Source organism: Mesitornis unicolor, unplaced genomic scaffold (genome assembly GCF_000695765.1).
Source record: "Mesitornis unicolor isolate BGI_N332 unplaced genomic scaffold, ASM69576v1 scaffold8857, whole genome shotgun sequence".
NCBI classification, from domain to species: Eukaryota; Metazoa; Chordata; class Aves; order Mesitornithiformes; family Mesitornithidae; genus Mesitornis; species Mesitornis unicolor.
In genome coordinates, this window is record NW_010195689.1 from 1 (window position 1) to 16,316 (window position 16,316).

The 16,316-nt window shown below is 36.6% G+C and overlaps 1 protein-coding gene across 1 annotated transcript; it reads left to right on the forward strand.

Annotated features, from left to right (window-relative positions):
• Nucleotides 1–11: 11 nt before the first annotated feature.
• On the forward strand, nucleotides 12–9,846 carry FAM154B (family with sequence similarity 154, member B). The gene is made up of 4 exons (XM_010188204.1): nucleotides 12–52; nucleotides 5,802–5,981; nucleotides 7,098–7,300; nucleotides 8,864–9,846. The coding sequence occupies exons 1-4, from the start codon at nucleotides 12–14 to the stop codon at nucleotides 9,844–9,846; spliced, it is 1,407 nt and encodes a 468-aa protein (XP_010186506.1).
• The last annotated feature ends 6,470 nt before the right edge of the window (nucleotides 9,847–16,316 follow it).

Here is a 16,316-nt window from a genome sequence, read left to right on the forward strand (position 1 = left end):
CTGCAGGGAGCATGGCGCGGCCGCGGTGCTTGTGTGAGATCTGTACCTGCGGGTAAGCAGCCCCCAAAGTCACCACCGTCTTCGGGGAGTGAGGGGAGATTTCGGGTCTCCGGGAGGGTATCCCCCCGGGAAGATGGCGGCGGCTCCCCCTCAGCGCTACGGCTCCTCCCAAAGCTGTCCCCACACGACACCCCTCACCTTGTGCCCCTCGGCACTCATTCCGGTTTTCACGGAGAACCCTGTGCCTGGTCGTAGCTAATATTTTTAACAGTGGGAAGGCAGAAACTGGGTAACAGTCCTGTTTCAACAGTTTCTGGCTTCCCTTTTTTTCTGAAAGGGAACTTTTCCAGTCAACATGAAGTAATATTTTTATGTTTAAATCAAGCAGGGGATAAAGCAGATCTTAAATGCATTAAAATAGAAAGGAATGGGGACAGTCTGTTAAAGCCACCTAGACTAAACCTCAGGACCAGGCTTTTCCATAAAGCAGAGCCAGGTCGGCTCTGTGGAGAGCAGGAGTGCACCGAAGGAGCCCCCAGAGGAGTTTTGGCTAAATCAACCTTGACAAAAACCTGCACAAGCACTATGGCCTTTAAAATAGATTTAACATATCTGCCTTTCTAAGATCACATCCAGTCATACTTTCCATTGTGAGGGGAAGCCCCACTCTTTCTTTACACTCAGTGATCCCATATGGAGACACACAGTTCGTCCTTGTATCATAGCCCCTTTGGTCCAAGAGAGCTGGTGTAAGAGGCTACAGCAGGCAATTCTTTACAATTACTTACAGGTCTATTAGAAGTATTATCAATCCTATAACTTAAAAAAACCCAAATAATAAAAAAAACCCCCACAACCCACAAGTCAGTTTCCCAAAATCATAAGGGATGTAAACCTTGCAAAATTCTGATATATATTTATAGGTTTGGAGCCTGTACTGTTAATATTTTCAATTTCGTCTCTACTTAAAAAAAACCAAAACAGAACAGAAGAACAATCATCCTAGGATTCTCATCCTAGGATTCAAATATTCAGTCTTACTTTAAAAGTCTTAAGAACTACATACAAGGAGAGTCATCACAAGATCACAAGAGTGGGATTACTACCTATTGGAAGTACAGGGCCAACCCTATGGCTGCAAAGCGCACCATGGACTACAGGTTTCATGCTGAGGTTTGTGTAGCAGACACACTCCTCATGTGTTTCCGTGTGGGAAGTTTGTCTATCTGTTCATTAGCCACCCACCCCCACACCCCCCAACCTTTTATCTGTAGATAGAGATGAGAGACAGTGCGTAAAGCTTCTCATGGTCTTTTTGGCCAAGGCTGTGGGTGTAGTTTGCCCCACAAATTTGTTTCAAAAGTCCTAGATTAATGAAGAGTTGGAACACATTGCTCTCATGATGAGATACCAAATCTGGCTCAGGCTCAAGTATAAAGATGGCGAGCTAACGCAATCTGACAGCAGAAAATGAGATTCAAATCAACTCAGAATTCTCAATTCAAAAACCCAGTTTAATAATATGAATAACAATAAAACATGCACAAACATATGGTTTAAAATAAACATCACTGAAGTTTTTACAGTCAATAAAACCTTAAGTCATTATTGGTTTAGGCAGCACATTGTGTTTGCTTCAGTGTAGCTACAGTGTTTCTGTTTTTAGGGGAAGGCTGGTCGCTTGGCAGTGTTACCTGGATATTGCAATGCATACAAATCTTAGAAGAGATTTCAAAGTAAAGAAAAACATTTAATATTTTGTAGAAATTATCATTTAGCTAATTGCAGGAAATTTTGTGAAGTTATAATTACTGTTTAATTCTAAAGTGGCAAAAAGCACTGGAAGTGTACCCAATGCTGAGCACACTCAAAGACCAGTTTGCAAAATAGGTGCAATACTGTGGACTTTTCCACTTTTAATAAGTGACATAATTTCTAGCCCTTTGAGCTTAAGACTTTAAGACTTTTGCAGTAGCATAAGATGCTACCAAGGTAGTATGATGATCATTTTCAAGCTGCTATGGTAGAGATGTAAAGTTGGTTGGAGATTGTTATTTTTTTTTTAATAAACCACAAAATTGTTCTCAAAACTGTGTTGTGCAGAGTAACAGCTGGATGCTGCATTATTTCATAAGATTCTCCAGATCCATTTCTTATTTTAGAAGTGGTATATTTTTAATGTGGAGAAACTATGAGCTAGTCTTACTTGGGACTGATTCATAGAGTGAAGGAAATATTTTTGTTTTCTTATTTCCCATAGGTTCTTAATGTGTTAACTTAATACAAAAGAAAATTACCCCCTGCTAGCAAGCATAGTCAGGCTTCAGGTCACCGGCTGAATAGAAATGTCTAAGAGCAAATACAGGATGTTAGATCTGGCCTTCAAAGGAAGAATGAAGCCTCTGAGGTAGATGAACTCCCTGCACTCAAGAATAATGTTTGTCTACCATAAAAGATAATCACAGCATAGAAAAGCATAGCAGTTTAGTTTTGAGATACAAAAATAAACTACTGCTTTATGTTCTTCTCAATCTGTCAGCCTTTCCCCATTTATTGCACTTTTGTGATCATTATCATAAAATTCTAGATTCCTGAATAAATCTAAGTTAGGAGGAAAGAGGGAGATTTCTCTAAAATATGGGATATTTAAGCCTTCATACCAACACATGTAAATACACACAAACCTAACAAAAACCACGAGGTCTCCTGTCAACATTAGGCAAGCAGAGGACTCAAAAACACAGTGTCCATACACAACATCCATCTTTCAGAGCATAGTGTGTGCACTGGCAGTTGAAAAAAATCAACAACTTAATTTTGTTTTGTTTTTAAGATAAATTCTTTATGATGGTAAGCATTAAACTTTTCTCATTATTAGTCTGGTTAATTGAGAGGAAAATACTTTGTAGGAAGATTTCAAGGGTCTTGCTAGAACTGTATAAAAAATAACTGTATATATGCCAGATCCTAAATAAGTGAAATTCAGCATCATTCTGTTAAAATAGTCAGAGCAACAGCATTTGGCAGTAGAGAGCTCATATACTGTCAATTTTATTTAGCTGAGATTCTGTTCAGACCTTATGCAAGCCACAAGATGGTTAATCTCTCTCAAAGAAGGGAAGGAAGAATAATCTGTCAAGGCAGGCATCAGTCAGTCATGGGGGAAGGAACATTCTCACCAAATTAATTTGAGTTATCAGTAACTCTGGGGTTGAAGTTAAGATAACCACAAGTATTAAGTTTAAAATGATCAGTGACTCAAGGAGTTCTGGCCAAATTGTAAGCAAGATATTTCATTTTTCAGAGCTGAAATCTGTCTTCTCTGATTGATGATTCTTAGCATCATCTCGCTAAAGAGCTGTGATGCCCTATGTAATCAGTTTTATAAAGTTATTATCTAAATGAAAACTTTTGGTTTAGCAGTTGGACAGCATCCAAAAGTAGATTTATTGGTTAAACAAAAAAACCCCTAATCTCTTCTCCAAGTCAAATTCACAGTTATATTAAGGTAATTTTACATTGACTTTTAGGCCTGCTGAAAGTTCTTTCACAGCACAGAGTAGGATGTAGGATCTTCCTGAACAGCCTCAATTATTTCAGAATAATTATTTCAGAATAATTATTTCAGAATTATTTCATATGGTAGAAATGACTGGAATCAAGGACATTTTTGATTCAGCAATGATTTCTAATGCAATTACGAAAACTTCTTTCCTTGAAGAGACACACCAGATTATTTTTGCCTCTGTTGAATCTAGCAAGAACAACAGGCTCGCTCTGCAAGTAATTATTTTTCTAGTATTTATTTCTGTTTGTAGCACCACCATTCAGGAACATGGGGGATATACTGACAGTGTTGCTTAGAAAATAGTGAGATTCAACTTTTTAAAGACTGGTCATACCAGAACAGAGAGGCATTTTGTTTGGTGATTAGTCTTCTGGACCAGCCTCTGGAAAACTGAAGATTGTCAAAATGAAGTTTTTGTAGATAAATATTGTTTGTTTCAAACTCCTTTGAAATGTATGCCTAAAATACATGAAGAATACACTAATTTGATACCCTGTATTTCAACTAGCTTTCAAAACATGCATTCAGTGGTTTTCGTTTCTGCTTAGCTCTTACTTTTAGATCCTACATGACACAGCATATGGTGTTAATACTTAATGAAAAAGGTATTACTGAGGTGGTAACTGAATTTCATTAAAAATGTAGTGGCAGGCAAGCACCATGCTGAGCAGTAGCACACACTCACCTCCTTGTTTTCCTACCTTTCCTGTTCTTTCCCACTTCTTCCTTTTTCCTTTCCCTGCTATGTTCTGAATAGGTCTCTCAGTTGTTTCTTGACTGTCCCTTGATTTGACTGAGAAGCAGGAAGCACCCGAGGCTTTGAAAGGATCTGGCTTCTGAGACAGAGCTACTTCATTTCTCATTTATTGAACTACTGAGCTGGCAAAGTCAGGCAGCCCAAACTAATACCAGCTTTAGGGATCTTCAGTTCCTGATAATTTCTTTTAGTGGGTTTTTTTTTTCATTTTACTTTTCCCAGAAGGAGTTCTTCATGTCTGTTTCTGTATTCTATTTTACCTTGCTTTAATTATTTTTTTGCTTCTTGATATTCAGTGCTAGCTAAATTTTTCTGCAGACCTTTGAACCATTCCTTGGGTATCTAGCTTCCTGAAACTTGATTTGTACCAAGTAAGAGCTGTACACTTATCCGTCTTGTTCTTTAGTTATTTTTGGTTTTCATGTATAGAATTTTACAAGACTGATTTATTTTAAAAGATACGCTTTAGTTCTTGCTATTTTCCCTTTGCTTGCATCTGAACCAGTTCTGCAAGTTGTCAGCCACAAGCAGGAGGAACATCTTTCATTATATATCTGCTTAAAGGTGAGATTAAATAACCACATATCAGCCAAAATAGAATTTTAAAACTCAGCTGGAAACAAACTACCAGAGAGATGTTAAGTGTATTATGCAAATTGGAATGAATATAACAAGATTTTCAAAGCAAGATAGAAAATAATGTTTACATTTTAATTTCATGTGTAATTTACACAAAACAACGTATAAGCAATACATTAAACCCTGATGTATCTCTTAACATATTTTAACACGATGGTGTCATTAAAATAGGCATCAATGACAAGCAGTGTAATTGAAATAAAACCTATTAAGAAAAAGAGATGTCGTTACTTCTACGGAAACATAGTTATTGCACAGAGGATTTAGTCAGTCCTTGGAAAAGAAAGGGTTAAAAAGTCAGAAGTGGCCTGCAGAGCACTAGGAGTGCAGATGAGATTTCACACCATTAAAATTTTAATCAAAAAAGGTTAATCAAGAGTTGTGGTAAAAACACATGAGCAGATGCACAGAAACAGAAAGACAAGTGATAAGGGGAAAGAGAGTAAAGAAGAGACGATATGAAAGGAGAAAGAAAGCGTAGTTAATTGTTTTTACAAATAAGGCTAATAATATCATTAAAGATTAAAAAAAGAAAGGAAAGTACATCTTGGTGGTAGCATCATTTACAGGACTCAGATCAACTCCATCCATCCCACGTGTTCTGTACTAAGGACTAACTCGCATGCTGATACTGCTTGTTACTGTATACTGTGTTCTGGGACCTATGCCATCAGCACAGTATTTTGGTTTTTTTAATCAGTCAGAAGAGATTATAAACATAAGCTACTGACATTGTTCAATCTTCCCCATTTGTTATTCACTCCCAGTAGATAGGGTATGGGTTTTCCCCTTAAATGAAACTATTCAAAATGATCTCATCTGATGTGTTTTTCCCAGGCGCCATCGCTGCCCTCATAAACCCACAAGGATTTATGATAATGGACAACAGCCGTGCCTCACAACAGAGTATGTGGAAAAATATCCCAAGTATAGCAACATCTCTCCTCCCCGGAGCCTTAAGCCGAAACAAGAGTACCAAGTGCATCGTGGGAAAATGGAAGGAATTACAACATTTAAGTAAACATTTTGAAGCAATGTGTTTTACAATTACTCTATAAAGTTTCTCACACTTTCTCATTTAAGGAGGGACTGAAATTTGTATTGCAGTCATTTTCAGAATGGAATCGTTGCATCCTTTACACTTTTAGTATATCTAGAAGTATACATTTAGAGTGTAGAAATACAGTTACCACAAAAAAGGTCATTAAAAAACAGTGAAGCATGCATACAAAAAGATTTGCATTCTTTACAGCATCCTGTAACCTGTAAAGATAATGTAAAATTTTTGTCCTTGCTTTCAGCCTGGTTGGAAATCTAGGTCTCATCGAGCCTGAAAAAACTGGCAAGCTGGGGGACTTCCTCTAATACATATGTGGAAGATTGGGGAAATTAAACCTTAAGAAAAAGCAACAGGGATTTCTTTTATTCAGACAGTTCTAAATTATTAGGGATTTGAAGAAAACCAACTGTAAAGGGGTTCAAGTAGGTCTGTCCTGTCAATGCCCAGACTCTGATGTTAAGCTTACAAAATTAAAGGGCATCTGTCAGAGTTTAAAAAAGACATCATGCATTCATTATTAATAGTGTGACAGGAGCATAAACCTTTACTTTTTCCATTATTATTTTTCTTTTAAGCTTTAAGGGCAACAGGTGAAACGTCTTTATTTGTTTATAAAAAGCCAAAAGGGACATACCTATAAAGGTCAAATGCCCTCTGCAAGATTGATTCTGTCCTGCGTATACGTTTAAACACCTGCATATGTAACATACACCCTTTTACTCCAATGTGCCCATATAAAAAGAGTGAAATGCTGCTTTTGATTGCATTCCATTCTCCTCATGCAATTAGTAAATGCTGCCACTTTTATTACTTTAATCTTTGCTCTGCTTCTGCTTTCTGGATCATTTCTTTGTAAAATTACAGCAACTTTTTCTAGTCTCCTTTCAGACATCTTAAAGAATAAGAAATATGGCTTTCTTTCCTCCTTGCTGTCACTCTAACATATGGCATCAGATTGATTTTTCAAAGTAAGCATTGTAAGTCTTCATTTTTCCATATAATGAAAAAAAATTACAAAAGTGACTCCATCAGAAAAGAAGTTCTAACCAGTGTTTCCTTTTCCCCCAATTCAGATCTGATTATTTACCATATGATATTGTGAAGCGACCTTTTCAGGTGCAAGAAGAATATAAACCAAGGATGGGAGAGAGAGAATTGGGAACCACATACCAGAAAGATTATAATGCTCATAAAATACAACCAGTGACATTAGTAAGACCTCTAGAGAGAAAACACACTACAGGAGGAAAATTGGATACCATACCAACCTATCAAGGTAATAATATATGCTGCCTTTCAAAAGAGAAATAACCAAGATGAAGGTAGTATTTTGAATTATCTATATCAGAAACTGTATTTCTTAGTTCGGGCCAGAGAGGAAGACGTAACAGAAACCAGGTGATAATGCCTTAAGGTGTTCAGCATTCCAGTTGTTTAGAGGTGACATTTATTGGTTCTAAATGAAAAGCCTTCTCTAAAGTTTTCTCAGCTATAAGGAGAGAAATTCTAACATACACTTGGTTAGGCTCAGGAAAACGTTGGTGCAATTAAAGTGCCAGTATATCTTTCAGATCATTTTAGCTCATGCAACACATACTCAGATTCATGCAACAAATATTCAGCACAGAGGCACTAATCTCCTTTTAAGTCATTCTGGCAAATGACCTTGATATACTTAATACAAGCAGAAAATTTTATACATGAAATGTGTTACTGAATTTGTTACATGTACTGCAGCCCCAGTTGAAAATGAGTAAAAGTAAATGATGAGATATGATCTGCTAGAGTTCCAAGATGAAAATCAGGATGTGCCTGATTACAAGAGCTAGTAGCATCAAAAAGATACCTGAGATAATGAGAATCAGAGTTGGCTATTAAAACAGCAAGTTAGAATGCTTGGTGCAAAATGAGCAGATGAGAGCGAGCAGTGACAGAAAGAGTTGGAAGGAAAACATCTGGGGAAAAAAAGCTCTTAAAAAAAACCCAGCCCAGTCATATTTCGCTAGTTCTGTAGGCTTAGGCCTATGCTAGGTACAAATGCATTCCTATAAATACATTCTATTTATATTTATTAATTGTAAAAAATTTATAAGAAATGTAAATATTTCTATTTAGCCTTATGTGTAACTAATAAGCTAGTAAATAATGAATAATTTAGCCTAGTCTCAGAATACAACCAAGACAGCATGCAATGACTCCATTTAGAATGTATGTTAGCAGTTCAACAGGGAGTAAGGATCAAGGAGTGAAAAAACACTGAAGCTGAAGTAAGCACAATGATTGCAAGACACCAAGTTGATTTCAGCTGCCTGTGAATAAGTTTAGACTGGACAGTAAGTTTTGTAACTGTGGCAGGCAGTAAAAAAATCCCAGAAGCACATTAAAAAAAAAATCCCAATAAGCTTTAAGATGATATAATGTCGATATGAAAACGATAAGAGAATTCTCCAAATTGGTAGTGAACGTGACCTATTGACCTACAAGGTTCCTTTCAGCATTTTATTTTTGCATAAACGTCTAAGTAGAATCTAGGATATTATATATACAACCTGCATATGGCTATTTTCTGGACAGAACACACACTAAATATGTACATGCAACTTTTTGTTTTTCTTGAGGAAATACTCAAAGTGGAGCATCATGTACAAATTTTTGTCTGTTTTTATCACACCGATAATAGAAAACAGTTTTGTCATATCATAAACACGCAGATAACATCATTCTCACATCCATTTTCTTTGCTTTGTAAGATTTAATGCCAGAAGAATTTGGCTTAATTTTAAAGGAATGGTCTTAAGTAATAACACTTGTATGGTGAAGTTTTGTTCTTGCCTTAAAGATGACTATAGGTTATGGGAAGTTCAAAGACGGGAACCTAGTAAGGTGGAGCATATATACCACCCACCTACAGAGAAGTTTGGAAATTCTACTACGTTTCAAGACGACTTTGTTCCTAAGGAACTGAACCCCAGACAAAGTTTTAAACCTCCTCGTGCAGCCAAGCTTTCAGATGCGCCTTTTGATGGTACTACTAGTCATCGCACTTTTTACATTGCTCATCCACTGGAACCAAAATTCTTAAGGTCAAAAGAAGAGTACAAGCCAAGCAACCAACCCTTTGAAGATCTCACAACCCATCGGAATGATTTTAAAGGGCTACCTGGGCAACTTGCAAAAAGCTGCAAGCCTGAAAATGCAAAAGTCGGATCCAATGCTCATTTTAATGGAGTCACTGAATTCCAGGATCGTTTTCAGCCATGGTCAGTCTCCTTGCCTGAGGTCCGCAAAACAAAAGAGTATGTTCCACCCACAGGCACCATGGATTTTAACTCCACAAGCCATCTTGATTACATTAAGCATGAGATTTCTCCTGTTTTCCCTATAAGACCAGTTTCTAATGGAAGAAGAACCAATGCCCCTTTTCAAGGGAATACTACTACAAAGGAAGACTTTAAAGCTTGGGGCAGCTGTCGGCAAGAGATTATCAAGAAACAACAGGAAATTCCAAAACCCACAGGAAAATTTTATGATTTAACGACATTCAAATCTCATTACATACCACATCAGATCATTCCAGCTCAAACTTTCAAACCTGTACATGCTATACTTCCTAATTCAGCTCCTTTTCAACATGAAACTATGTATCGCACAGAATATACTCCAAAGAAACAGGAAATCTGCCCAGCAAATTACCCATCTCCTCCAGGTTATATTTATGTAAACACAGATTCTCGTGGTCACAAATTCTTCCGCCAGTTTACTCCAGAATTTTCTGATTTAAATAGTAATCCTATTCCAAAGGAAGTAGCTGTTGTGTCATAACACTAAAATGCAATATTTCAGATGAAATGAAATGATGAAATTATTCAATTCAATCATCCAATGATGATTGGAATTCTACTTGTTAATTTTGTTCTTTAAATAATATTGAAAACAAATTAAATAATGCGAATTGTGATTTTAGAAGCATTTAAACTGATAGCTTAAAGAAAAGAAAAGCAAAACCAGAAGTTTATTACAAGACCAATCAAGATTTGCCAATTTTTGTAGGAATAACGCATTTTACGTGGCAGCTATTCTTTTTTTAATCATGCATTCTAGTTTCCTTGACTTCCTAGATTTCATTATGCTCTATTTCAAGCACATATATAGATCTATATATATATATATATATATGACGTATAAAGGTCACACTGTAATTTCTGATAGCAGTTAACAAGTAACCTCACTTGTTTCGGTACACCTTCTTGAAATCCCTCAGATATAAAAAGCAGGTCATTAGACTGTTTCCTAATTTCCCTGATAGTGGGGTTTGTTTTCAGCCTTACTTCCAAAGGAAACAAAACTGATGCAAAGCTTTAGACACACTGACACACTAAAAGTGTGTCCTCCTCACCTATGTAATTTTTAAACCTAGAGTGCAAATTCAATCAATTTTCACAAAGACACGTCACAGATGATTGGTTTTCAAGTTGCTAAGGCAGATGACCAGGAAGCAGAGAGAATCATGTTCAAAAAGTTAACATCCATCCACCACAGTTTTTGATCCTGCTATCTGATTTTTAAAGCTAAACACCCTGTTATCACTGCCAAAGTTCACTGCAGAGGTATTCTAAAGAGGAAAATGGCAGAAAACTATGAAGATGTATGTAGAGATAACAGAAAATAGTATAAACGCAGTTAAAGAAAGAAATATCAGCCAAGATGCAGAAATGAAGCCTGGCTTTAGTCTGTCTGCTCTTCCAAGAATTGCTTGTTAAAAATACACAGAAAACAAGATTTATTTTCCTCAAAATTGTTCATGTAATCATTATGCTTCTGTATGAGATATTTAGTATTTTCACTCTGTATCTTTCCCTGATTTTGGTCCTATTATGTTCATGATTTAAGCAAGTCCCAATAAATAGTTCTATGATTAAAAGTATTATCATGTTCTCTCACAGTACCGCAGTATGATTTTTTTCAGTATTTCCTATCTTGTGCACATTGGTATAGGGCAGTCATTTGGGTTCTGAGGAGTTATGTGCTTGTACTTCATAAACCAAATCACCAATAAACGGACTAAGAACAGTGATGGAAACATTTTGAAAGCAGGAACTGGATCATATGCAAGGGAGAAAGCTGAACTGAATATATTAGCCGTGCATAAAAACATTGCATGAGAGAGTTCCATGATATTAGAGCATTGGCTACTTTTACGTAATTTTTGTCTTTGTGCTGTATCTTTGTAACGTGACTTACTCTGCTCATGAAACAACCATTCCATTAAACTTTCCTTTCTGAAGATTATTGGCGTCCACAGTTGGTAAAGACATGTTTTGGACTGGGTATGAGCAAGGACAATGTATAGCTCTGATATCCTAAAAGCAGGACAGGAAAAAGTCCAATTCATTGTCATCCTTCTGTATCACAGAAGAAAACGAACTAAACACCCTTTTCTTTATGCAACCTGAATCACACTCTGTCTGGCCACAACTGAGGAAACAAAGTCAAAACTTAGCACAATTACACCTACCTAAGTCTATAATCTGTGCACAATCTTGGTACCTCATGAGAAACTTCAGAAACTCCTAACATCCTCCAGCTCTCTCTTCTAGGAAGGAAGAAAATTCACTGAGAAATGCAGTCTGCATCTATGAAGTTGCACATGCCTGCCTGTTCTGCTGAAAATGGGTCTGTGAGTGGGTCTGTGAGTGAGCCCAGATGCTGCTTGTAATTTTCACAGCTGTTTTTTTAGTACTTAAGTCACTTCCCGCCCCTTACTTTATGGAAAGTCATTTGCTGCCACCTACCAGCACAGTACAAAACTTTGAGAGGAAGTGGAGAACATATTCAGATACATTTAACAGTTCCTCCGCAGATGTGTTTGAAGATGTTTTTAGGACAGAGGGGATATATGCCATTTCATTTTGCCCTTAATGTTTTCCCCTAAGTTTAATAGTGAAAGAGAGAAGCCTTTATTACATTACAGTTGAATGATCCACACACTACTGATTGTGCCTCCAGGAAAAGCATCAGATTATATTATATATCTTCAGGCAGCATTCAGTACTTCAGGTGAACTTTTTCATAAGCAATGTATCCTTGAAATGCAGACAAGATGAGCAGCAGACTGGAAAACTAATACTTCTCAAAATAACTGCTGTTAAAAAAGCATTTGATGATGTCATGCTGAACCAAGATGGAAAAGTGGAAAAGTTACTCACGGATTCAATTGCTATTCTAAAAGTGCTTTTTGTGCACTATGCTATGCAGCATGCTCCACAGAACTGCTGTACAGAATGACATTTTTGTTTAAGCACTACACAGAAAGAATGCTCTGGTGGTACAAAATTAAAATTAAATAGGCCTGTGCATCTTTGCCCATGTCACCACCTAGGATAACTGTGAAACACCACCATTTCACTGCCAGACAAGTTTATTTTCAATTCAGTAAAAATTTTTAAGGCTTTCCTTGTTTATATTATTTCTAAGACTCTTCTTTCTAAAGACTATTACACATATTGGATATTCCAAAACAAGCTGTTCTCTTTTCACGTACCTATTGACATCACCCACTAAATATAAAACATAGAGCTGTTCTGTTGGGTCTAAATGAGCTCTGCTTGGTGCAGTACACAAAAGCCTGGCAAAGAAATGTAACTTTATTCCATCTTTTTACAGAACCTTGATTCCAGATTTCAGTGAGTCAGAGCTGACTTATTTGGATTTTGGCAAATTTTCTTCTCTACTTTTTCAGTCAGGTTGCATCTATGTTGCCTCTTAATAGCAGTGCAAGGCAGATTGTAACCAAGTTGAAAATCTGTCTGATAAGCTGTCAAAATTAAGAACTAATCTTAGCTTTGAAAAAATTCAGAATTATGGATATAGTAGGTTGATAAACTAACACTTAGAATGAAAACATAGCTACCATGAAAATCACAGCAATAAACAATCTCTGGGTAATCACAGTGTTGAATAATCAAACTAGAGTTTATTTCAGAAATATCAAAACTACGTTCAAGAAAGGTAAATATTAGACATCCTCAGTTACTGGAAAAGCAATAAAATAATCTGCAGAGGAATGTCATGCCAATTGCAATAACAAACATTTACAGCACTGCTTGTGTATAGCATGCATACTTAACCAAAGGCAAAATTAAAGCAACAAAAAATGCTATGTGTTAACATTTGAAAACTTTAAATACAAAGGAAAAACATGAATAAGAAATTTTGGTAATAAGAAAAAATATATGTCCAAAAATCTTTATTAAACACTGTACAAAACAAAATATTGCACTTTTAAATCAGACAATAAATATCTACAAAAGTATCTTACAAATGTTTTCTTTTAATTTAAAAAACTGCTTAAACAATCAAGACCCATTGCTGATTAAAAAGGTAATGATCAGGAATATCCTCTCCTTGCAGTCAGCCTTGGACAAAACAGTCCACATTAAACATTTTCTATACAGTAGTGCTAATCTAATTTTCAGTGATGCAAACCTGTTGTGCAGCAATGCTGTTTCTACAACTGTTCATACAGCATGCCCACTAATTTGCATGTAGTGTAGGTCAGTCATGTAACACAAGATCCAAGTCAATGCAAGCATTCAGGCCTCCAGCATGTGCAGTCCTTTGGAAACTAGAAAAGAAAAAAACTATCTGTCTGCTGCCTCCTATGGGGGTCTCGCTGCTCACAGCCCGAATGAGACATAATCTGCAATATGGAAAACAATTGACCCAGGAAGCCATGATGAAAAGTCATCTTAATGGAAAACTGCTCAACATAGATTGCTTGCTTTTGTCTATCTTCATAATTAATAATTCTTCCTTGGGCATTTTTCTCCATTAGCAGGTAAAAAAAAATATTTATTCAAGACCGAAAATCGGACAGCCGTGTTTGGCCAGTTATCAGCTCCCCATCAGACCTGATGTGCAAGAGAGCAGTGCTCAGAAATGTTTCATTCACAGCTCTGACAAGGAAGCCTTATGTCTAATTTAAAATCAGTAGAAAATTTGAATCATGCCAGAACTTCGATTGTACTTCAGTGACTGGGGCAGAATGGAAACTACGGAAAATGACACCTCATTTATTCAAAACAGATCTATTGCTGTTTTGAAAATTGTACTAGCATCTACAATGTCTTTTGCTGCATATACATAAATAGAAGTATGAAAAATGAAATGTACTTCTGTGTATCCATCTGACAGCTAATATCAGTAAAACATATTCTGTGAGATTGACCCTTAAGCTCAAGTCGTTTATGAAAATGAAGTCACTGCCAAAAACTACAGCTACAAGCCACAGCTTCTACAAATTTAAAAACTGTTAAATTTGATAAAACAATAAAAACATAACCTAGGAGTAAATAGTTGCTGCTTTCCAAAGTTTTTCAAATTATTTTATTGCTTTGTTTTTCTCATAAATTAAGGACAGTAAGCACTACCCAGTGCTTGTAGATAATGCTTTTACTCTGATAAAACCATAATGTGATGGCCTGTAAAATTTTACAGATGATATGCCATGATATTATCTTCCTAATCCAGACACGAAAATGTGTAGAACATTAAAAGTTTCATTGCAAAGAGTGGATAATAAAAGTTCCCAGAGAAAACACCCTGTCCAGCACATCAATCTGCAATACTGTTTTCTCATTAACCCTATGTTTACATTTAACTGTTATGACTTGTGTCTTATTTACAAGTATATACTTTGAGCAGGCTAAGTTCAGTGAACCTCGCTTCTCATCTCTTCACTGCAGCATCATGAACTTCCCACAGCAGAGTTATATTTCTTGACATGATTGACAACATCTTTGTTTGTAGATGTCTATCAAGCATAACTTTAGGTGCTTTACAAATGTACAGTAGTGAGTTGTATCCTTGCATTCGCCTTCTGAAAAATATATTTAAACATTAAAAGGCTTTATAATGGACAAAAGATAAATAGTAGGACTTATCATTGTAATTGTAAACTACTGATGGATTCCTGGTAGCTTTGTAATTACTTTACTTTGTGTTTCTGGCAACAGTGGATACAAAGCTAAACTAGGTCAAAAATAAGAGGTGTGATCTCACTGCATTCATTTACCTATGGTCTGTTTCAGAAAACTACCCTTTCTTTCAGGAATTAACAGCTTGCTCAGAGACAGGAGTTACAGCTGGCACGGAACAGAACGTGCTTCGTGAACGGAAGTTTGCATAAAGCAACTTCCTAAATATCCTGTTTCTAAAAGTGCTTTTGAGGCTTTTATATCAAACTGGCCTACTCAGAGAAAAACAACCCAGGATTATGAAGTGCTCCTTGGAGAGGATAGTTTTACCTTTGATGTACAATCAAATGCTTGCAGAATTTTTAGTGTACAACTGTGAGTCACTTTCTAATATAACTGCTACAAACTATTACTATGCTCATATATAAATAAACATTTACATACTGCCACAGGATGTGACATTGCAGTATTGCCAGGTCACTGGTCTCCTCCTCCATCCGCAATACTGATCAGCCACAGGTTTGTTACTCTTTCTGTGTACACAGTACACTCGTCTTGACTGAAATCCACTGCCACAGTCCACGCTGCAAGGCCTCCAAGGGCCTGTCCGCCAATAGACATCGCATGCCTCTGAAGAACAGTTTCTTTTGATAGGAGATCTGTGGAGGAAAATAAATGGTAGTTAAATGTTAACTTTGGTGCTAAGCCCCTATTGACAGAACGACAGAACCAATGTTGAAGAATCTTTTGTAGACTCATTAGTCCATGCCCCCTGCTCATAGCACCATAAACTAGACCAGGTTGCTCAAGACTGTCTTCGTTTGTGTTTTGAATCTCTCCAAGGATGGAGACTCCACAACCTTACTGGGTAACCTGTCCCAGTGCTTGAGAACCCTCACAGTAAAAAAAGGGCTTTTTACATTTGTAAGTTGAACTTCCTGTATTTCATTTTGTGCCCATTCACCATGCTTCAGTCACAAGGGAACAAAAGACAAGGCCCTGTTTCTTTAAACCAATTCCTTAATCCTGGAATAGAAAAAGTTTTTTACCTTTAGGAAAACTTAACTGACCCCAAAATGTTGCATACTGGATGCTGCAAGCACTTCATGCATAACTTCTCTCCTGAACACAAGTAATATTTCTATGCTGACACTGAACCTCCTTGAACATTGGAAGCTGCCAAAGTGAAATCCTGGCTCTTAGTAGTAAATGGAAGTTTCACTATGTACTTCAGTGAAGCCAAAATTTCATTGTGCGTGCAGCAAAAATGCTTTAAAATGCTCACAATTCAGAAGCACTTCTATAGCAAGAAATAAA